The sequence below is a fragment of the Myotis nattereri genome (assembly GCF_964212035.1).
Source record: "Myotis nattereri genome assembly, chromosome: 8".
In the NCBI taxonomy this organism is placed as follows: domain Eukaryota; kingdom Metazoa; phylum Chordata; class Mammalia; order Chiroptera; family Vespertilionidae; genus Myotis; species Myotis nattereri.
Window position 1 is genome coordinate 38,848,607 of NC_138083.1, and position 23,284 is coordinate 38,871,890.

The following is a 23,284-nucleotide window of genomic DNA, read 5'->3' on the forward strand; positions in this document are numbered from 1 at the left end:
CTCTAGGAATAAAAGAAAGAAGTTTTGTTTTTTTTAGAAAGCCCCTTATTTGTTCTATTAAATCAATTATATATTCTGAATCTATCCTGGTTCATTTTTCTTAAGGAAGCCCTTTTGAAATGACTTTTTAAAAAAGCTACCCGCTTACTATGTCTTGTTCCTCTTTATCTTAAAAATACACACAAAACAACATTACTTGAGACTAATAAGGTTAATGTTCAGTTTCTATACCAGGACTGTATTAGGGATCAGGCCTGAAATTAAATATCTAGAGCCAAAAAATAGAAGTAGACAGCCCTCTTTTTCCAAGAGCCATTGTGTTATGGACCATTTGTGCCCCACTGGTTTTTTCGACTTCACTTCTTATTATACTAGCTTATTGCCCCAGTAGTGGACAGGTACAAAGGGAGTGAGTTGGGTGGTCTTTCTACTGACATGACAAAATAGGCTATCAAAAACTGTGTTTTAGTAATTCACAGAGAGACAGGCTCTCTGTTTTCCTATTATACTTGGACCAGAGAGCCTTTTACCTCGTGAAATGAAATTGTAAATACAGTGGAAAAACCTATCACCCGTGCCTAGAGTCTGCTTGTGAAGAAATGCTGGATGGGTGGCAGGCCATGCTGAATTTTCTCAACATTGAGGATTCATCTGTCTATCTGTGGTTCACATTCTTACTCCTCTTTCTAGTCTTCAAATGACCTTCAAATGTCATATTATATTACCCAGGAGTTGATGATTACACTTACGGACTCATTACTGCCTTGTTGAAATGCTACTTAATGAAAGTTGGGAATTTATGTAAAATCAGTTAATGGTAGGATTGATGAGATGTTTACCAGATCTGGTAGCTGGTAACTCATTTATTATTTGACTTTTCAACTGAGGCAGGAGAGTAGACAAGGAGATATACAGAGGTGAGCAAAAGCAGGTTTGTGAGTTACAGTTGTATGTGAAACACAGTTTATTTTTGTATTATTATTTATTAACTATTTTCCATATGAACAACTATAAACCTAGTTTTTCCCACCCCTGTACACTGGAATATTATAAGAAAAAACTTTGCTTGGTAAAAGTTAGACATTTATCATATTTCTATATAAAACCACAGCCATTGTCAGTTTTTTTCCTTTTAAAAATATTTTTATTGGTTTCAGAGAGGAAGGGAGAGGGAGAGAGAGGGGTAGAAACATAAATGATGATAGAGAATCATTAATTGGATGCCTTCTATGCACCTCTACTGGGGATTGAGTCCACAACCCAGACATGTGCCCTGACCGGGAATCAAACCGGGACTTCCTGGTTCATGGCTTGACGCTCAACTACTGAGCCTCGCTGGCTGGGCCACACTAAGTTTTAAAGCACTCCTATGTTTGGGGCAAATATGACTTTAAAGAGTGAAAGAATAAGACACAGGAACCTTATTTACTTATTCATGATGGTCAGCTGGTCAGTTATTGATGAATAAAATGAAACTTCAAATAATTTTTCCCCCAGCAAAAGACGTTCATGAAATACCTAGAATGTCAGTTGGCAGTTAGCAAGTTCTATCATTATTGTTAATATGTCCTATATCTTTTATTTTTCTCTTTCCAGTTCTAGTGAAACTGCCCTGATTCTGACCCTGTTGTCTCATTTCTGGACTCTTTTGTTGTAGTTTTGGAACAGCTGTTCCTCCTTCAGGTGTTGCTTTTCCCACCCCTCGCCCATACACCCCAACTGCCTCCCATTTGCCCACCCCCAACATTCATAATGCTTTCGTGCCGCCTGCACACAGCTGTTAGGTTAGCATTTCAAAATACTGTTATTTTATAGGGTTACCATTATGCTTTTATCTCTTCCCTCCTATTCCATTTCTTCTCCTCTTTATATGCCTTTGTGCATTCTAATCTCTCTGCTTTTATTCCTGTTGTCCTGCCCTCATCTTTTTAGTTGCCTGTTTTCTGACCACTCTTTTAACAAATAATTCTTGATTTCTCAGTTCAAGTTGATTGCTGCTTTTTCAAGACATCCGCAGTTAATGTTTCTGTATTTTTCACTTGTTACATGTTAGTAATTCCCTGTGGTGTATAATTTTTTAAATGTCTCTGATTATCTAATGTTTTCATTTTATGGTGAGGAAACTGAGGCCCAGAATGAAGAATAAATTTGCCTTTGTCATTGTCACAGTGTATTATTCATCGTAGGCATTCAGTAAATGCAGGTTGATGGAGCAAGGTGTGTGTGTGTGTGTGTGTGTGTGTGTGTGTGTCTCCAAGGTGAGGGAAGAAAAACTTAGTTTAGTTCTGGCTTCCAGTTTCCAAACATAACTTCTTTTTTCTCTGCTTCATGTTTTCATTCACTTATATGTCCCTCTTTTTCTCCATTTTTGCCTCGTGTTCAATTTTCATTGTTTACATTTCTTTTATGTCCAAAGCAGCGTGGTGTTTGAGGGAAAGGGAGGTTGGTGGGTTCTACACTAGCACGGCCCAGTGTAAATCCTCCCCTTTACATATTAAATCTATTTGGTCATGCCTTGGTCTCTGAAGATACCAGCCATGTCATCTTAGAAATCATTACTGCCTTTGAAGGTGAACTGTACAAGATAGTTAAGATTATACTGAGTTCCAAGAATTTAAATTATGAGTTAAGGCTAAGGGTGTTTCTCACTGGAAAAGCAACCTCCCAAGTGATCATATTCGAAGTTTTGAAATTTTAAAAAATACAGTGAACCTATGGAAGAAGTTGCCAGGAAGGCAACATAGGAAAGAGACAGTCAGTTAACAACATTTATTGAACACCCTCTGTGAGTAGAACCTTGTTGAAGAGATGTAATAAAATCAGAGTGTGTTAAAGGCAAACAGTGATGAAGCAGTTGAGAAGGAAACGGGAGGGAACCAAATGTTTTAGTAAAATGCCAGTAGGGTTTCAGTATGTACGTGATATCCTTAACATTTTTCACATGTGTCCATAGCTGTGGTTGATTTGCTTCAGGAGTTAACAGATATAGACACCCTCCATGAGAGTGAAGAGGGAGCAGAAGTACTCATCGATGCTCTGGTAAGTTGCACATCCCTCTGGGGTTTTGCAGGTTTGTGTGAGGTGTTGACATCATCACCGCCACTGTCTCTGTAAGTGGCATCATCTGAGTATCAGGTAGAGCTCTGAGGCAAGGCTGGACTGGATGAGGAGAGTGAAAAAGTAGAAATGCAACCTATGGGATACTTTGTTCTTTGGAACTATGTTAAGGAAGGGGTTATAGAGGCCTAACATTTATGAAATATCACTATGTAGTCCTCACCATATCCTCTCAGGTGGGTATTATTCTGTTATTCCCCTTTACCGCTATGAAACTGAGGCATAAAGAGACAAAACAACTTGCCTATAGTCACTCAGCTGGGATTTGAACCTGTGTTCTCTTTGACTCCATGTTCCTGTTCCTCTACACTCAACTGTGTTGCTACTGACCTTTTCACAAAAAGTTTTCGTGGATGTTTCTTTTCTCCTCTGGCCTTCATAATTCCAAATGAGGGTAGAACAGGTATCATTATTACTTATTTCATAGACAGGGATTTGGAGAATGTTAAAAATAAGAACAAACCTTCTGGCTCACCCAGGCCAGAGTTGCAACCCTGCCTGTAGAAGACAGGGCCAGTTGATTTCGGCATTCTTTTTGGTGGAGCCTTGGCAAGGCCTCAGAATCTGCCTCAGCTATTGTTCCAGGCAGCAGCCAATCAAAGGGAGTTTACATGTGAGGTGAACCAGTAGACCCCTCGCCTCATTTACACGTGAGGAACCCCAGATGGAAAAACGAAGGCTTTCCCTGGGCTACACAGCTAGTCCCTGCAACAGCTGAGATTAGAGCCAGCATCTTCTGATCCCTCCACAGTCCTTTCCCACCACACCAGTTTCCTTCTCTCGCCTGTGATCAGAGAGGGCTCAGAGGCTGAAAAGGCACCACAGCTGGCCAGTGGCAGAAGTGAGTCTAGTCCAGCCTCTTACCGATACTTCCTGTGGATTTCTGTCCACTCACCGAGCCGTCACTCTCTTCAGAGCTCAAGAGGTTTTCCTTCTTTTCTGTTGTCTCATCTTTTCTGTCAGGTAGGAAGTCAGTACTGGTTTTGATGCAGTTTGCAGAGTTTATCATAGGTCTCTGCAGCCACTTGTACTAGATTATTTTGGCATGCTCGTTAGGCCACCTTCTGGCCCAATAGACCTACTGAATCAGAATGGTTGGGATTGGGGTCCCAAGGGATTCTGAGATCTCATTGTTACACTGCCCACCCCTTTCTCACCCTTTCTCCCTCAAGGTTCTTGACACTAGAAATTTCCTGTGCCGTGCTCACTGCTGGCATTTGGTGTGAATGAAGGGGTTGTGAACCCACTGGATATGAAGAACTCTTTTATAAAGAGCAAGGCTGGAGTCCAGCAGGGCCATTTGTGACTTAGTATGATGAAAATTTCTATTGCCATTTTCTTTCTTCCTAGAGCAAACTTCCACTTTTGTGGAATTCAGGAACTTTATTTTTCTTCAGAAAGAAAAGCATGATGTGGGGTGTCCTTTTGTTTTGAGGCACATCCGAAGGAAGGCTGTGGCACTTGCTCCTTCACTGTGTCTCCACAGTGTCATGTGTGCAGTCTTACCTCTCAGAGGTTAATTACAGTGGCCCTGAATGAGCCTTCCTGCTTGGTCCCTGGGCTGATTTTAATTACCATCCTTTGCCTGTGAATAGAGGAGATGAGAGAGGAACGGCTAGCCTGCCCGCTGCCTGTAAAACATACTCAGAAACAGCAGTTCACACAAAAGCTCTCTTTGTGTTTTCTGTGTTGCCAAGCCCGCCAACAAATGCTGGACCTTGAAGATTTTATTGTTTGTTTAGGAAGAAACAGTTCATTCTCAGTCTGGGGAGCCATTACATAGCTGCTACACAGGGTGTTCTGTTTGTTTTGTTTAGTTTTTTTTATTTTTTATTAAGATTTTGACTTTTATGGCTTTATAATGGTCAGTCTGGTGTGAATCACAAACAATGGAACATTCCTAGACTCCCATATATTATTTGTTTGCAGCCAGTCAGAAGCCATCAGTAAATATTAGAGAGCAGATTCAGTGGGTGGTCTTCCTTTTTTTTTTTTTTTCCTGCCCTTGTGCTGCATTCAGGAAGATGTTTGATAAGTATTCTCATATTATAAGGGTTGAGTTGTCTTCACAGTTTTAATTTGGGGCCAATATCAGAGGCCTGGAATTGCATGAGCAGAGGCTAGAGGGCATGTAGCAGAATTTATTGTGCTGTGCAGTTTGCAGTTATTGCCTTGGTCTTTTTCCCAGTTGGAAGTCCTAAGCAATAGAAGAGCACATTTGTGTGGGAAGAGAGTGCTCTCCTGGCATTCTCGGGCATCTTTGGAGTTTAAAATTTGGTACACACCCATTGCTATGATTTATGCAAAAGGTGAATATTTGTGCTTTATAACAAGTTGACTTGGTAGCCTGGGACGTAGACTCTTCTGAAGAGCAGTAAATGCAAGTATATTTGCTTTGATGACAATTCTCTGAAGAAGACTAGACTTCTTGAGAGTTTTGATTAAATTATAGTCATTTTTCTACTTGCCAGTCCTAAATCTTGCCATGTGCTTGGCAGTCCCAGGCCTTTGCTCACATTTGTCTCAGCTTGGTAAACCTTGCTTCTCCTGGGCTACCAGGAATACACCTGATCATCCTTTAAAGCCTAACTTAAACCTTATCTCTTCTCTTCTGAGGTTTTTTTTCTGACTCGTCACCTCAGCAGAATTTGTGTTCCCCTAGCACTTTGTACATCCTGCCACTTGTCACCTTGGCTTATAGACATCTGTATCTAAGCTTGTCTTCCCTGAACTGTGATCCCTGTCAGGGGAGTGGCAGCTCTGTCACTTACCAGCTGTGTGTCCTTGGGAAAGTTACCTAACCTTTGGTACTCGGTTTCCTCTGTAAAATGGGGATAGCAGTGGTAGTGCCTATTGCACAGGGCTGAAGTGAGGAATGAATGAGATATTTGATATGGGTTAGAACAGAGCCTGGCACAGTATAAACACCCAATAAGTGTTGAGCATTACCTTCATAAAATCACATATGAAATACTTAGTAAATGTCAACGTCTACCACAAAGTGAAATGTTTTTTGAGTTCAACAAACATTTTTTTCATTTCAACAGATATTCAAAAAACACTTAGAACAAATACTTAAAAAAACAAAACAAAACAAAACACAAAAGAAAAACCATTTTAAGGGTGTGGGCCTAGATAAGACATGGAAGGATAGAGGTTTAGTTTTTTACAAAAGGATGAAATAAGTGATAACACAGGCAGTATATTAGGAATGGTTGTGAGAGTCAAGCCTCTGTGGAAATGAGGAGGGAGCGATCACTTCTGCTGGCGAGGAGTCAGCAGGGACAGCAGTGCTGCAGGTATTGGCCTCTGTGAGGAGGCTTTAATGTCAGGGTGGACGGAGGGGTCACAGCCAGAGGCGGTGGAAATGTGGCTGGCCCGGGAAGCTGGTCAGTATGGCTGGGAGCTACCATTTGCTATAAAGAGGTTAATAAGCCCTGGCTGGTTTTACACAGTAGTTACAGTATCAGCCCTCAGACCAAGAGGTCTTGGGTTCAGTTCCTGGTCAAGGGCATGTACCTAGGTTGCAGGATCTCCACCCCGAGCCAGGATGGATGTGGGAGGCAACCGATTGATGTCTCTCTCTCACATTGATATTTCTCTCTCCCGCTCACTCCTTCCCTTCCACTCTCTCTAAGAAAATCGATGGAAAAATTAGTCCTCAGGTGAGGATTAACAAAAACAAAGAAATAAACAACCAAAAATGAGTTTAATGAAAGTGACTTTGATGTAGAGAGCCAGTCCCATTCAGCAAGTAGTCCCATTCTTGCTCTCAATTAACCCAACTTCATTTGAAGGCCTGTGTTGGTTTGGTGTTTGCTGGTTGTCAATGCAGGTTGCTGTTTGGCTTGGCAGGGTTCCTCTAAGGCAGTGGTTCCCAAAGTGGGGCACACGCTCCACAGGGGGGCAATTTTATTTTTAAGGGGGGGCAATTCGAGAATGAGTTATTAACAGTGAATTTTTGCGTTTCTTATGGTTCTAAGGGCCCCATATCCTATATAATAAAAAGCTAATATGCAAATCCACCAACGGCGGAACAACTGGTCGCTATGACGTACACTGACCATCAGGGGGCGGGCAGACAATGCAGGAGCTGCCCCCTGGTGGTCAGTGTGCTCCCACAGGGGGAGCACTGCTCAGCCAGAAGCCCTGAACTGGACTCACTGCTGGCGAGCCCAGTGGCAGTGGAGGGAAAGCCTCTCCCACCTCCGTGGCAGCGCTAAGAATGTCTGACTAATGGCTTAGGCCTGCTCCCCGGGGAGCCATCAGCTGGACATCCCCCAAGGGCTCCCGGACTGTGAGAGGCACAGGCCAAGCTGAGGGACCCCACCTGAGTGCACAAATTTTGTGCACTGGGCCTCTAGTACAGTATATAAATATATATTGTGACATATTTATGCATTTCAGTTTGCTATTATATGTTTTGAAACTTTATTTGCTACTTTTTCATATCACTTCATATTATTATTTATTTAACAATTTCTTAGTGATTTCTTCTTTAGTACTTCATCTGTCCTTTATTTTTGTCTTTCATGGATGCCATGTTCTTTGGAAACTTGTTTAGACCAAGTTAATGGCCTTTGAGGCTTCCTCCACTTGAATAGGAGTTCACTTTTTGAATAATAATAATAATATGTCCTGGGTGGGGGGAAGGGGGCATCAGGATTTTAGAGATGCTTAGGCATAGCCAAAAAAAGGTTGGAAACCACTGCTCTGAGAGCACTTATTATATAAATTTCTGGATCCTGTCATGTTTGTCCCTTTCCACTTATGTTAACAGCCTCACCTTTATCTGTATTTGCTCCCAAGCAAAATTCATTTGTTCATTCATTCACTAAATGTTTATTGAGTGCTTGGTATATTCTCAATTCTATGAACTCGGTATATAGCAGTGAACAAGACTGACAAAGTCTGCTTTTGTGGAGCTCATATTCTAGTGCAGGGAGAAACGGTAAGTAAACAAGAAACAGATAGTGATTCTCTTTACATAGAGAATTAAAATAGAGTGATGTGATGTAGCATGACTGGGAAATCACATTGGATTAGATAGTCGGGAAAGGCCTGAGTTCTGAATGACAGGAAGAAAACAGCCATCAGAATGACCAAGGGCAAGATGGACAAGTGTATAGGCCCCAAGGCAGGAATGAGCTTGACATAGTTGAGGAACAGAAAAAAGGCCTGTACTGTTAGCACACAGCTGGAACGAGGGGAGAGAGCACAGTCAGGGCCAGGCCACTCTGGGGTTTTTAGGCTTTGGTAGGAAGTTTGGGTGGAATTGCCTGTGTGAAGGGGAGTAATTGGAGGATCATAAGCAGGGAGTAGTAATGTAGTCAGACCTAACATTTTTAAAAGACCAATATTGCCCTGGCTAGTGTTGCTCAGTGGTTAGAGTGTCAGCCTGTGCACCCAAGGGTCTCAGGTTTGACTCCCGGTCAAGGGTATCTCTGGCCCCTGTCAAGGCACAGGGTGCAGGAGGCAGTCAATCGATGAGTCTCTCTTACATTGATATTTCTTTCTCTCTTTTCCTCTCCCTCCTTTCCACTGTCTAAAAATCAATGGAAAAAAATATCCTTGGGTGAAGATTAACAAAACAAACAAACAACTAAATAAATAAAAAGAACACTCTTGACAGCTATGTGGATAATGGATTGGAGGGGCAAGAGTGGAAACTAAAATATTATTAGGTAGGTTGCAACAGGATAAATTTTGCATTATGACAATATAATTATATTTTTACTTAAAACTTACTGCTTAATCAAGATTCAGTGTGGGTTCGTGTGTGTGTTTGGGGGTGGGGGGGTATTATTTTTAAAATAGGAATTTCCAGAACTCTTACTCAGTAGGAAAACTCCAGTTAACCTCTTGAGAACGCCTATTGGCAGATTGTACAAGATATGAAATGATTCCCTCAGTAAATTCCCCCCGTTTGTCCCTTTTTTATTTCCTCCTTTTCTCTTGTATCCATTCTTTCTGGTCAAGTGGAAAAGGATGTCTGATCATGCCCTTGAAATTTATCTCAGTAGGGCCTGCTGCAATATTGTTTGGGAGACCTAGAAATAAGCAGAAATAACCAGGAACTTACCAGAAAACGTCAGGCTTAAACAGTTATGATTTCCAAGGCTAGGGTTGCTCTGACTGAACAATCTTTAATGTTTTAATCCCTAAGCAGCATTTGTTTTTAGTTTCAGAAATAGTCACAGTTCCAAAAAATAGGCATGAAGGTGGTAGAACCAAGAGGTGAGAGGGAGTAAGACAGAATGCTAATTTATGTTTGTTACTAGGCGATATCCAGAGCTATACATAATATAAATATTTTCCAAGAGTTTCTGAGCTAAATGTGTTTTGATGGCTTTGACCCTCCTGCAATCAGATAAACTTGCATTTAACCCAGCTAAACATAAAGTTTCACACTTTGCAAGCTTAAAAAGGCTGTCTGTTAGAAATTAGATTTGCATGGCAAGCAAAAAAAAATTTTCTTCTGGCCAAACACACATTTTCCATAACCCTTCAGTCCCGGGATTTGAATGTGTTGCTTATGCCACTGTCCCCACCACTTTCTAGACAGCAGAGCTGGGAAACAACTAAGAAGCAAGGAAAGGGAGGGAAATAGTGCAGATAAAGCAGCGGTAAGCGACTGAACCTGGTGAAGCAGTTTGCAGAACTGACAAGCCGTGTGATACCCAGTGGAGTTGCAGTGTCTGCTGCTTTAGGATTCGGGGAGATTAGAAGTCAATCAGGGTGATTTAGGGAAAAACGAATTGTGACATGGTTCATCTTTCCCCCAGATGTTTTTGTGTTTTCTTTCACATACCCAAATTGTCCAATTAATTAAGGAAAACATTGCAGTGGATTTCTTCGATGAAGCTTTTGCTAGCTGTGCGATTTGAGAGCTAGCTGTGTATCTCCTTCATAGAAGAGGGGAAAACAGCTCTTCCTTGTATTTGTGGGTGCTCTCTATTTTGACATCAGTATCCCCTCTAATATGCAGCTAGTGTTTCACTAGTACATTGTTCCTCATACCAGGGCATAAAGGAGATCTTCATTTGTGATTCAGGTATTGCAAATTAGTCAATAATTTCAGCCCCCCTCTCCCCAGTCCAGATGTTTCTCTTAAGTCTCATTGAGAAAGAGTAGAGGTCTTATTTCAAGATCCATCTCTCTTGCCATTGTTTTATCCTCAGGCTCAGTTTGCATTGTGTCTGTAGTGTGCCTTATAGTGCTCAGGAAGGGTCAGTTGAATGAGACTATTTCCTTCTCTTTCCTTTCTTTTTCCCTCACCAAAGTTATAGGGTATGAAGGGGAAAAGTAAGGTCCCAGAGCTGGTCACTTCTGCCACAAGCTTTATGACTTTGGCCAGGCTAATGAACCTTTCTGGATCTTTGTTTTCTCACCTATAAAAGCTGTGATGGTTACATGAGAGTAAATGGAGAAGTGTTTTATCAATTAATTTAAATTTAGCAAAATTTACTGAGCGTCTGCTAGGTATAGCATTGCACTAGGCTTTGAAGAGTATACCAAGATGAATGAGGACGAGGTGCCTGCCTTCCAAAAACTTGAGTTTTTCTTAGCCCGTGGGAGATGAGCAGTGAATACTCAGGTATAAGAATGGATAAAGGGCTAGATTCTAACTCTCACCTTAATTTTTGACCCAGACCCAGGGTAAGGCGTGCCACATATATTCACTTAATCTTTACAACTTGTTTTCATGCCCTAGTGAGGAAACTGAGGCAATGAGAGAGATCTTATCTTCCTGTACAGGTTTACTTATTGGCTACTACTTAGAAATTCATTACCAGATATGTAATCACTTCTTGAAGATTAGGTATTTTCTTAGTTGCCCCTTCCTGTTTTGCCTCAGGGTTACCTGGAGGGCAGTCTCCCCCAAACCTAAAATTGTGCCAGAAGGTAGTGTGAAGTAGTATAAGCATTATTTCACCTAAGAAGGGAGCTTGGTTTTGCTTTTGGTCTCACTGCTGAGTAGCTGTGTGGTCTTGGCTAAGTCATTCATCTCTTGAATATCAGCTGTATGATGTGGCTACTGAAAGGTTCTTCTAAGAGTTTTGTGAATCAAATTATGAGAGAAATAGAATTGCTTACTTATGTAATATAAATATAAGGCATTTTATTATGTTAATACTCTTTTCAAAAAGGAATTAGAGATTCATCAGAAGTAATAGTTTCATAAAAGCTTAGCATGGAAAGTTAGGAATGTTTTGAGTTGAACCCTAAATTTTGAGGCCACTATAAAGTATGGCTAGTAACCGATCAACTAAACCTCTCTTGGTCCTGTGGCTGAGAAGCATGCTTTGACTTAAGTGAACTGTTGACCTGACTTCAGATGGCATTTTTGGAAGGTGCTTTAACTACCACAGGAAGGTAGAAAGAACTCTTAACTTGATTTCAGAAGGCCAAGGTTCAAGTGTACTAGTACTGTCACTCATCACTTTGTAACCTTGAATTTTACTTGGTCTCCTTAAGCTTCAGTCTTAAGTTAGGAAGAATGATGCCTGACTCAGAGTCACTCCACAGCTCAAGGATAATGGGATGGGAGAGCACGCGCTAAACCATAGGCGGCTGGTTATTTACTTTGTTCCTTCAGTAGAGAAGTGAGTACTACTCTGTGACATGCATCCCTCTCTCCTTTTGCTTCCCCGGGCTGAAGGTGGACGGACAAGTGGTAGCACTGCTCGTGCAGAATCTGGAGCGCCTGGACGAGTCTGTGAAAGAGGAGGCGGACGGCGTGCACAACACTCTGGGTAAGGGCCGGGGCAGCCAGCATTCTCCGAGTTTCTTTGTGTTTGTTGTGGGGCTTGGCGCTCATTTCCCTTCCTCCTTCATAACAGAGTCAGCAGCAGTAGTGTTTTCTTTCTGTCTGCTCCCAAACTGCCTTTTCAGAAATGAAGACCCTTGTGTAAATTTCATATAACTGCAGCTTTGGTTTGGCTTGCAGGTAATAAAAGCAGAAATGCACCTTCCTGCAAACCGCTGTCTTCTTTTAGCAGGTGCTTGCCTCCAAAAGTTAAGATGAAGTCTATGAAAAAAATACATATTTTTTTAAACAATTTTTTAGTCTTCTTATGTTGGTTTTTCTTCCTTTCACTGGAACTACAAACTTTTGAACAACTGTGTATCTTTATAGGACATTTTATTTGAGAAAGAGTTAGTGTTTCTGTTCTTATGTGCAGTTTGCCGTGTAAACTGTGGGTTGCAATATTGCCATTACCTTGGCTTCCCCTTCATTATGTGTCCATGAAAGTGAATTCCTCTGCAGGATTTCCCTCCTACACCTCCCCAGTCTTCCACCCTGTAAAGTTGCCAAACCAATAGCTCATTTAAAATCATGCTTTTGGGTAGTCCTCTTTATCACTGGTCGCTGTCGAATAAAGCCGTAAGTGACATATCTGTAAGTAGAGCTTGAGAAATGAACGAGGCCCAGCAGAAGCAGAAAGTTTGATGAGATTAGATTTTCTCTCAGCTCTTTTGTGTCTGGCACAGATTTCTCTTGTAGTTTTATACTCTCTTTCTTGAAGATTATCATAAAGAAGGAGGAAAAAGGGAGTACCTAGGGAGTAAGAGGAGAGAGAACACAATAATCAGTAATTTGGGGGCTGGCCCTAGTCTACAGCCAGAATTTAGCATTGCCATCTGTTAGCCTAATGCTGAATTTTGCTGAATGGAAAGCTTATCAAAGTCTTAACTGACTGTTAATTAAAAGGGCCTGATGTAATGGAAAAAGTACCAGCCTGGCAATCTGTAGAAATCTGTCTACTTTCAGCTTGGTCACCTACCAACAGCTCAGCAAAGTCATCCCTCCCTCCCTTATTGAGCACCTGACGTTTGTCAGGCACTGTGCTAGGCACTGGGCAGATTGAAAAGGAATTAGGCTTGCTTCTACTTCTTAAGAGGCCGACTGATGGGATGGTCTGGAACAGAAAGGGAAGGTAATAGAGGGTGACAGATGGTTTAACAGGAGTTAGTGGAGAGCACTATGGAAGTGAAGAGGAAGGGTCTCCAAATTGCTGTAGAGGAGCAAGTAGCACTGGGGCTGAATGGGCTGAATATGAAGACCGGTACATTTTGACAGAAATGTGAGAAGGATCCTTGGGCAGGGGAGTAGCATTTGCAAAGCCGTGAATGGGCCTGAGTTTGGGGAAAGAACAGAAATGCACTATAGCAGTGGGAGTAGAAGTGATGGGAGACGGGACTAGGGGAGTAAATTTGTCCAGATGATGGAAGACCTTGTAAACTATGGATTTTATTCTAATGGGCAATAGGAAACCATCTAAAATATAAGCAGAAGAATAAGAATGAGTTGATTAATACGAATGAGTTGATTTTCTTAGAAAATGTGAGTAAGTAATTTAAGGTATTATAATGATCATCTCTCAGGGGTCTGGTTGCTACTCTGATCCCAAGGCTTTATGTCCCACTCCCTGAGGGGGCTGCCCGGTTATTCTTTTTGTTTTTGTTAATCCTCACCCTAGGATATTTTTTCTGTTGATTTTTAGAGAGAGTGGAAGGGAAGAAGGGACGGGGAGAGAGAACATTGATGTGAGAGAGACATAGCAATTGGTTGCCTCCTGTATGAGCCATGACAAGGGCCAGGGATTGAACCTGCAACCCAGGTACATGCCAGAAGCTCTACCCACTGAGCAACATCATCCAAGGCTGCCCTGTTATACTTTAACTTGAAGATTGACATGGACAAAGGAGTGAGGAAGAAGATAAGGGGGTGGTGATTTTTTAACCCTTTCTCCTACAAGCATTGTACTTGGAGAACACAGAATTCTATCTGCTTTATAATAACATTAGAGGCCCGGTGCACAAAAATTTGTGCACTCAGGGGGGGGGGGGGTCCCTCAGCCCGGCCTGTGCCCTCTCGCAGTCTAGGACCCCTCGGGAGATAACAACCTGCTGGCTTAGGCCTGCTCCTGGGTGGCAGAGGGCAGGCCCAATCCCTAGGTGCAGCCCCTGGTCGGGCTCAGAGCAGGGCCGATTGGGGAGTTGGGGCGCCACCCCGTCATGCACAGAGCAGGGCAGATTGGGAGGTTGTGATGCCACCCTCAGTCACGCTCAGGGTAGGGCCAATTGGGGGGTTGGGGCACCGTCCCCTGTCACACTCAAGGCAGGGTCAATGGGGAGGTTGCGGCGCCACCCCCTGTCACGCACAGAGCAGCGCCAATCAGCTGGTTGGGGCACTGCCCCCATCACACACAGAGCAGGGCCCATCAGGGGGTTGGGGCACCGCCCTCTATCACCCACAGAGCAGGGCTGATCAGGGGGTTGGGGCGCCGCCACTGTCGCACTCAGGGCAGGGCCGATGGGGAGGTTATGTCTCTACCCCATCACACACATAGCAGGGCCCGTCGGGGGGTGGGGGGGGAGCTCCCCCCTATCAGGCACAGAGTAGGGCTGCTCAGGGGGTTGGGGCCCCGGCCCCTGTCACACACAGAGCCGCAGGGCGATCAGGGGGTTTGGGCGCTGCCCCCTGTCACGCTGATCCCAGTGCCGGGAGGCATATTACCCTTTTAGTATATAGGGTAGAGGCCTGGTGCATGGGTGGGGCTGGCTGGTTTGCCCTGAAGGGTGTCCTGGATCAGGGTGGGGGTCCCCACTGGGGTGCCTGGCCAGTCTGGGTGAGGGGCTGAGGGCTGTTTTCAGACTGGGAGTGACTGAAGTTCCCAACCGCTCCTTTTTTTCTTTTTTTCTTTTTTATTCTGTGCCAGCTTTACCTTGAGGCTTGGCTCCAGCTCTTAGGCCTGCCTCCGAGGCTGAGAGTAGGTTTCTGGCCTTTGCTTACAATGTTGCGAATCTGCTGGCTGAAGTCCAGCAGTATTTGTTACAGTGTTTCTTAAACTGCCCGCTCAGAGGCCTGCAGCCGCAGGCAGGGAACGTTGGTTTCCTCCAATGATCCTCCGTCACTGAGGCAAGCAAGCCTCATGTTAGTTTCAAGCTGCCTGGCTGCCAGCCGCCATCTTGGCTTGGCTGACAGTTAATTTGCATATCTCACTGATTAGCCAATGAAAAGGGTAGCAGTCGTATGCCAATTACCATGTTTCTCTTTTATTAGTGTAGACTAGGGGCCCAGTGCACGAAATTCGTGCACTGGGTGTGTGTGTGGGGCGGGGAGTGTCCCTCAGCCCAGCCTGCCCTCTATCACATACTGGGAGCCCTCAGGCGTTGACCCCCATACCCTCCAATCACAGGATCGGCCCCTTGCCCAGGCCTGACGCCTCTGACAGAGGCGTCAGGCCTGGGCAGGGGATCCTCATTTCCCCCCATCACTGGTTCTGCCCCCAGCCCAGGCCTGATACCTCTGGCCCAGGCGTCAGGCCTGGGCAGGGGACCCCCAGACCCCTCCGATTGCTGGCTCTGCCCCTTGCCCAGGCCTGATGCCTCGGCCAGAGGCGTAGACCCCCATCACCCTCCGATCGCCTGATCGGCCCCTTGCCCAGGCCTGACGCCTCTGCCAGAGGTGTCAGGCTCGGACAGGGGACCCCCATCTCCCCCCGATCACTGGCTCTGACCCCCGCCCAGGCCTGAGGCCTCTGGCCCAGGGATCATGCCTGGGCAGGGGACCCCCATCTCCCTCTGATCGCTTGCTCCACCCCCCGCCCAAGCCTGACGCCTCTGACCCAGGCTTCAGGCCTGGGCAAGGGGACCATCATATCCCTCCAATCCCCGGCTCCGCCCCCCACCCAGGCCTGATGCCTCTGGCCCAGGCATCAGGCCTGGGCAGGGGACCCCCAGCCCTCCGCCCAGACCTGATGCCTCGGCCAGAGGAGTTGACCCTCATCACCCTCCGATCGCCAGTCACTGGATTGGCCCCTTGACCAGGCCTGAGGCCTCCGGCAGAGGTGTCAGGCCTGGGCAGGGGACCCCCAGCTCCCCGCGGTTGCAGGCTCCGCCCCTGCCCAGGCCTAACGCCTCTGGCCAAGGCATTAGGCCTGGGCAGGGGACTCCCAGCTCCCCGTGATCTCCCGCTCTGCCCCTGCCCGGGCCTAACGCCTCTGGCCGAAGCATTAGGCCTGGGCAGGGGACCCCCAGGTCCCGTGGTTGCAGACTCCGCCCCTGCCCAGGCCTAACGCCTCTGGCCTAGGCGTCCGGCCCGGGCAGCGGGGACCCGCAGTGGCAGCGGGGGGCACCGTGATCGCGCGGGCTCCGCCCCTGCCCCTGCAGGACGCCTCCGGCTGAGGCGTCCGGCTCGGGCAGCAGGGACCCGCAGCTGCAGCGGCCCCGCGATCGTGGGCTCCGCTTTAGGCCCAGGCAAGGGACCCCTAGCTCCCGGGACTGCCAGCTTCGACCGTGCCCAGCTCCCATCGCTGGCTCCACCCCTGCTTCCTGCTATCACTGGCCAGGGCGGCAAAGGCGCCTGATTCTCCGATCATGGCTGGGGGGCAGGGCCCTGTCCCCCCAGCTCTTAGCTCCCCCCTGGGTTTCCGATCACTGTCAGTGGCAGGGGGCTTCTTCCTGCTTTCCCTTTCGCCTCCCTGCATTGTGCCTACATATGCAAATTAGCCGCCATCTTTGTTGGCAGTTAACTGCCATCTTAGTTGGCAGTTAATTTGCATATAGCCCTGATTAGCCAATGAAAAGGGTAGCGCCGTACGCCAATTACCATTTTTCTCTTTTATTAGTGTAGATACTCTGGGAGATAGGGTGGAAGAGGTCATAAAGGAAATGAAATGAAAGCGTTGGATGTGTTAGAATGGGACTATAGGTAATTTTTTTAAATGTCCCACTTTTTAATATCATAGTTACGCAATAACTTTTTTGGCCTCCTAATTTTTAATTTCTCTATTAAGCAGCAATTTGGCTGTTTTTGGAGAGAGTGGGACCAATTATGTTTGCTTCTGAGTACCAGACAGTTACTTCTGCCAGCATGGCCTTTCGCCTCTATGCACATTATTTTTTTCAATTAAGATTATGCTTGGTTCTTTGCAGTCCAAGCAAAGAAAACTGAACGTGGATGAAACAGGAAAGGAAGAGACTATGAATTCACCATCTCCTGATTTTTTTCCTAAGGTCTTTATGAAGGCTTCTGTCTCTTTAGTCATAGTCTCCGGTATTCTAGTACAATGAGGACTAAGAGGATCTTCGTAGGTAAAGATCCACCCTTCTGTGTGTTCTGCTCTAGTGTTGTTCCCTATTAGCACAGAAAGTCTATCACTTACTCCTTTTGTGAACTCCATCATTTTCAGTTATAACTTTTACTTATAACTTGAAGAAAAGAAGCCCACAACATCTCCCTGGTTAATCTAAAAATGACAACACATCATCTGGCTGGGAGGAATACAGAGAAGTAGAAAGAGGAATAAAATGCTGGCCATGGGAAGCAGGCTTGTTGCAGATGGAACTAAGTTGTCTTCCCAAATGACTGGTGTCTGTCTCCCTTCAGCTATTGTGGAAAACATGGCTGAGTTCCGGCCGGAGATGTGTACGGAGGCTGCCCAGCAGGGTCTTCTGCAGTGGCTGTTGAAGAGGCTGAAGGTAAGTTTGGCTTTGTGGGAAGGCAGGTCAAACCTCTCTGTGTGAGCCTGGCTCATGCTGGGTCTTTCGCATTGATTGTTATCCCCAGGCTGTGTGACCTTGTTTGAGAATTTTTTTGGTATCTCTTGCCTCTTTCTTTATTTCTCCTCTTTTGTTTGTTTTAAAAGAAAACAGTTTAAAAATAGACTTTAATACCTCTGAAAATATTACAAACTTGTTGTAGAAATACAAACAAATGCATATGATACAGAAGGTATAAAACTGAAGGTAAAAGTTCCACTCTACTGATTGCTTCTAGTTCCACCTCCCAGAGGCAGCCACTCTTAGCAAACAGTATTTTATCTATCCTTCCAGAAATTTGTTGTGCACATATAGAAGTGTGTGTGTGTGTGTGTGTGTGTGTGTGTGTGTGTTTCACAAATAGAAATACATAGTATTTTTTAAAGCCCCTTAACTTGGCCTGTCTGACCTTCCATTTCTCAGTTTTGAAACATTGGCCTTATTATCTTTCAGACATCTCTTTTACCTATCCCCTGCTCTGCAAAGGTCAAAATTATTGTGACTTCTGTATTTGTCTTGCTCATGCTCCTCCTTCCACCAGGAATGACTCCTATCTCTTTCATTTATTTTTAGATTATATACACTGTTCATTAACCAGCTTAAATCCCTACTCTTTCATGTATCCTCCCATCATTTTTAGAATTGGAAGGAAGTGTATTAAGTTCTATTGCAGATAAAAAATTGATACTTATAGAGATTAAGTGCCTTGCCCAAATTCATAGTACTAGAATTAAAATCCAAGCATCCAGACTCTTTTATGCACCATTTCCCTAGCACCACTCTTCTCCCCCCCCCACCACCACCACCACCATTCCCCCCCCCCCCCCCCCGCCCTCCACCCTAAGTCCATACTGCCATCTTTCTTTCCTGAATAGCAACCATTTTACTTTCTCCCTACTGGTTCTCCTGTGGGGGTTAGCAGACCTGGGTTCTCCCAGTTATATACCCATAACTGTGTGACACTGACCTTCATGGAGCATCTTTTCTTCATCACTTGGCAGACTTGAATTTTATTATGTGTGCTCATTGTCTTCCTCCAAATACCCTTAAGCTCCTTAAGAGCAAGGACTGAGTTTCTATCATATTTGCATCTTCCCCCAATTGTTCTCAGGGTGTCCATCCTGACCAGAAGCATCCGAATCACCTGGCAGCTTGTTAGAAATGCGCATTCCTTTTTTTATTTTTTTAAAAATATATTTTTATTGATTTCATAGAGGAAGGGAGAGGGATAGAGAGAAACATCAGTGGTGAGAGAAAATAATTGATTGGCTGCCTCTTGCATGCCCCTCACTGGGGATTCCTGTGCCTTGACCAGGAATTGAACCATGACCTCCCAGTTCATAAGTCGACACTCAACCACTGAGCCATGGTGGCTGGGCAGAAACACACATTCTTAGGATGGGGGGAAGGGGAAGAGATCAACCAAAGGACTTGTATGCATGCATATAAGCATAACCAATGGACACAGACACTGAGGGGTGAGGGCATGAGCGAGGGTGGGGGTGGGGGGGGGCAATAGGGGGATAAGAACACATGTAATACCTTAATCAATGAAGAAAATAATTTTTTTAAAAAAAGAATAACTTTCCCTTCAGAAAAAGAAATACACATTCTTGAACCCATCCCACTAGACCCACTGAATCTGTCCAGCTTGGGGTGGAGCCGGCAACCTATCTTAACATCCAAGTGATTCTGATACATGCTAGCATCTAAGAACTAGCATCCTAGATTATTTGTTTACATTACTTGGTAAAGCCATGCTACTTTACTGATCATGTATATTTATTCAGTAGTCCTTGAATAATGTTAAGTGTGTAGCACATTGACGAGTCTCCTTTTTGTATTGGTCACCTAGTAATATATAGAGATATGCTTGGATTTCTTCATCCACTAAATGAAATCACTAATTTGTACTAATGAGGATGAAATCCATTGTAGATGATTACATTAAATGGTTTAGCAGGTAAGCAAATAACAGTAGTGTGAGAGACACTGCAGCAGTTTATTTTTCCATGGGGAATACAAACTTCTTAGGATATCATGTACTATTGAAAATTACACCAAAACCCCCAAATTTTATTTTTTTCCTAAAGAAACAAAATTAAGATTCCCCTTTTGTTTCTCAATTAAATCAATGCTTTAAAAACAGTTGCAACATTCACCAAATAAGCTAATGGATTGAGTATTGGCTTTATTATACAACATGTACAACTGGTTAATGCTAGGTCCTTAGCCTCAATGACCAGGAGTTGGCAGTTTACAGGCCAGTCTGCTTTGACAGTTGTACAGGGCTGTAGATGTGTCTGAACCTGCCCCATGTGTTCCAAGCACAGAGGTGAGCTGCAGAAATAACCTGAAGCTTCTGGCTGCGGGTGGTAGCATAATTATTTTGTACTTTCCAAAAAAGCAGCAGCTCCCAAAAAGGTGAAGTTTAATTTTATTCAAGGCTAGTGCATGCTGAGTACAAACTTGTGCTTGACTCTGTAATTACTCTGACAGCTGAAAGGTTCAGGATTACCAGCTCCTGGATAGAAGAGAGCCCCAGAATTTCCAAGTCCCATTGGTTTACTTTGCCAAATCCAAGGGACTGTGGCTGCTAAATGAATTCTCCTTTCTTCTAATTTTGACTAAATGTCCTCGTAATTTGGCAGTTTGGTATTTTGCAAGCTTGGAGGCTGTCATGTCTGGCTGGTAACTTTTGTCTTTGGCTAGACATTAAAGATTATTCTCCTTTTTCCTCACCTAGCCCATCGTTTATTTCTTTTCCATCAGTTTAAAATATTTGGTTGTCATCTTCATCATCATCACTTACACCACTAAGTTTTCCCTGTGTGAGTGTTGTACATTGGCTATTTATCGTGTACAAAGGGTTATTCTAGATACTGTATGCACTGTACAATATGTACTAGTTTATTTCTGATCCTCATAAACAACTCTCCAAGCGAGTGCTGCTATCCCCAGTTTACAGATGAGGAAAGAATCCCAGAGAGGAGGAGATACCTTGTCCAAACCCCACGGGAAGTATGTGGGAGAGCATGTGACAGCCGGCCTTGCTAGCTTTAAAGCCTCCCCCTCTTGCCAGGCTGTTTCCCAAAAGCATCTCTTTCGGGGTCTGAAGCATTGCAGTGTTCAGCATTGGAAGTTGAAGGGCCTAATCATTTTGACTTTCTGATTAGATTACTCCTTCATGCCAGTTTTTCAATCAAAGGACCTGTATTTTAAGAAAAAAGTGATGAAGTTAGATTTTGATTTTTTAAAAATTTTTGTTTACTTTGGGCAAATTGGAAACTCCTTGAAGTGATACACAGCAAAAAACTGCAGATTTTCTGGGGGGAATCAGGAATTCTCAATAGAGGGGAACTCAGTTGTTGGGTGCCTATTAACTATATACTAGTTTATTTAATTACCTCATGAGAAAATTATGATTTGTTTCCACCTAACATGAGAGGAATTGAGTTAGAGAGGCAGAGTAATTTGGCCAAGATCAAATGGCAGGTAATTGTTAGAGCTGAGATTCTAGTCTGGATATTTCTGATTCCAGTTATCAGAAAAACTTTTAGTACCTACTGTTAGATACTTCCATATCTTATTTAATTCTCATAGTAACTCCCCCAAGAGATGTTATTTTATTATTTCCATTTTACAAATAAGGAAATTCGGGACCAAGAAATGTTATTTTGGGTCATAGATGTCCATTCTCAGTTCATGGTGCAATTAGTGTCTCAGAATTTTGTTTTTATAGTATCCCTATGCCAGAAAGGATATAACTGCCCCATGTATTAAGTAGTTAGGTGCAGACAGTTTAATACAGGGGTTCTCAAACTACAGCCCGCGGGCCACATGCCAATACAAATATTGTATTTGTTCCCGTTTTGTTTTTTTACTTCAAAATAAGATATGTGCAGTGTGCATATAGTCTGGCCCTCCAACGGTCTGAGGGACAGTGAACTGGCCCCCTGTTTTAAAAGTTTGAGGACCCCTGGTTTAATACATATTTATGTATTAACAATTTAGTGCCATTTGAAAAAAATAATACACATGAATTAAAAGACAATATGTATTTTATTTAATTCTTAAATACCACAGTTATTTACTGATAGATGTGTGTGCCTTTTCAGTTCTGTACAACTTCTGAAATCTTGGAATCAGATTGAATACCATCACCCTCTTTCCTGTTTCACACAGTTCTTTTATCAGGGCAACCACCAAAACCCAACTTCAGAATGATAGGATGTCATGAAAAGAAATCCACCTGGAGCTAGTAGTTAATGTAGTGTTGAGCAGATGTTAAATGTCACTGTGCTTTCCTTGGAAATTGAAAATATCCTATGGTGCCCCTGTGAGTTCAGTATAACACCAGGTACCTCGACATGCAACTTGGGAACTGCATACTTTGTGCCACATAGGTAGTGCATGCTCATTAGTCAGACCTAGGTATGTCTGAGCCCAGATTCATGTCCTTTTCTTAATGTTAGTGTATCACTTGATAAAATTAATTCGTACCATAATTTAATTTAATGCCTTGACAACAGATAACATTCATGTTCATGTCAAATTCACCTCTGTTTGCTGTCATGTTCAATTCTTTGTCTGGCATATAGCAGATGCCCAATAAATATTTGTTGGGAAAAAAGAGAAAATCTATCCACTACCTTGGAGACAGGAGTTTATAAAATCAAATAAAGGACAAGAGAGGCATTGGAATCATGGAAAGGCTATTGTTCTAGTGGCCTGATTCTTAGGGCTTCTTTCAGCTAACTATATCTTGTTTTAAACGAGAACCCTGACCTTTGAAAAGCATAATAGTTGGTGTGACTTAAATCTTTTAAAATGGCAATACTTATAACTTAAGTAATTTGAGTAAGTAATTCTGTTGGCAGATTCTTGATTCTGATGGCCATGCTCACCCCTTGGCTTTTCATTTTGTAGTTTTGATTTTTATAACACTGTTTTCCTTAAAGTGAAACATGCCACAAATTTCATTTAAACCCTGGCTCTTATACTGAATTTCTTGAAACAAGGCCTTAAGCTTGCCCAGGGAGCATACCTTGTAGTCAGCACACGTAAGTCCTTGCATTTACAGATCTTTTAATCTAAGATGGGTCATACCTGGTCGGCCTCCTGAAACCCTGTGGGGTGCACTTAGGCTTGACAAGGGAGACGTGCACAGAAAATGGAAAAGATGCTGGCATTGCTTCATTAGGGGCCACTCTTCCTTCTTAAGTACAAAATCAATGTCCAAACAGAACTGTGAATGGCGCTAAGGTGATAGAAGTGTTAGCTTCAAGATAAACACTTCCCCTGTCCTTTCCAGATACAGGAATTATTTGTCATTTCAAAAAACCTGGAGAGGTAGCAAGGCTGCTGCTGATTAACAGTTGTTGTCTGTGTTCCTGCATTTTAAGGATCAAGGGTACAGTAAATAAAAAGACATTGATGAGGCTTGGTCCTCTCTGCACCTTTATCCGAAGGGCATTGTTAATGATGAGAGATTTGAGTCTCACTCCTGAAGCAGCAATGTGGACGGCCATGAAAAAGAGTCTCTGCAGTAGATGTGTGCCCCCTGGAACTCCAAGTAGCAGAGCATGCAGCAGGCAAAGAATTGTGGGTAGCAATT

The 23,284-nt window shown here is 43.7% G+C and overlaps 1 protein-coding gene across 1 annotated transcript in view; it reads left to right on the plus strand.

Moving 5' to 3' along the window:
• Positions 1–23,284, plus strand: part of CTNNBL1 (catenin beta like 1) — a 173,524-nt gene that overhangs the window by 57,769 nt on the left and 92,471 nt on the right. The window contains exons 5-7 of the mRNA XM_081097760.1: positions 2,942–3,039; positions 11,780–11,873; positions 17,516–17,607. Coding sequence (XP_080953886.1) covers positions 2,942–3,039; positions 11,780–11,873; positions 17,516–17,607 — 284 coding nt within the window. The remainder of the gene's footprint in view (positions 1–2,941; positions 3,040–11,779; positions 11,874–17,515; positions 17,608–23,284) is intronic.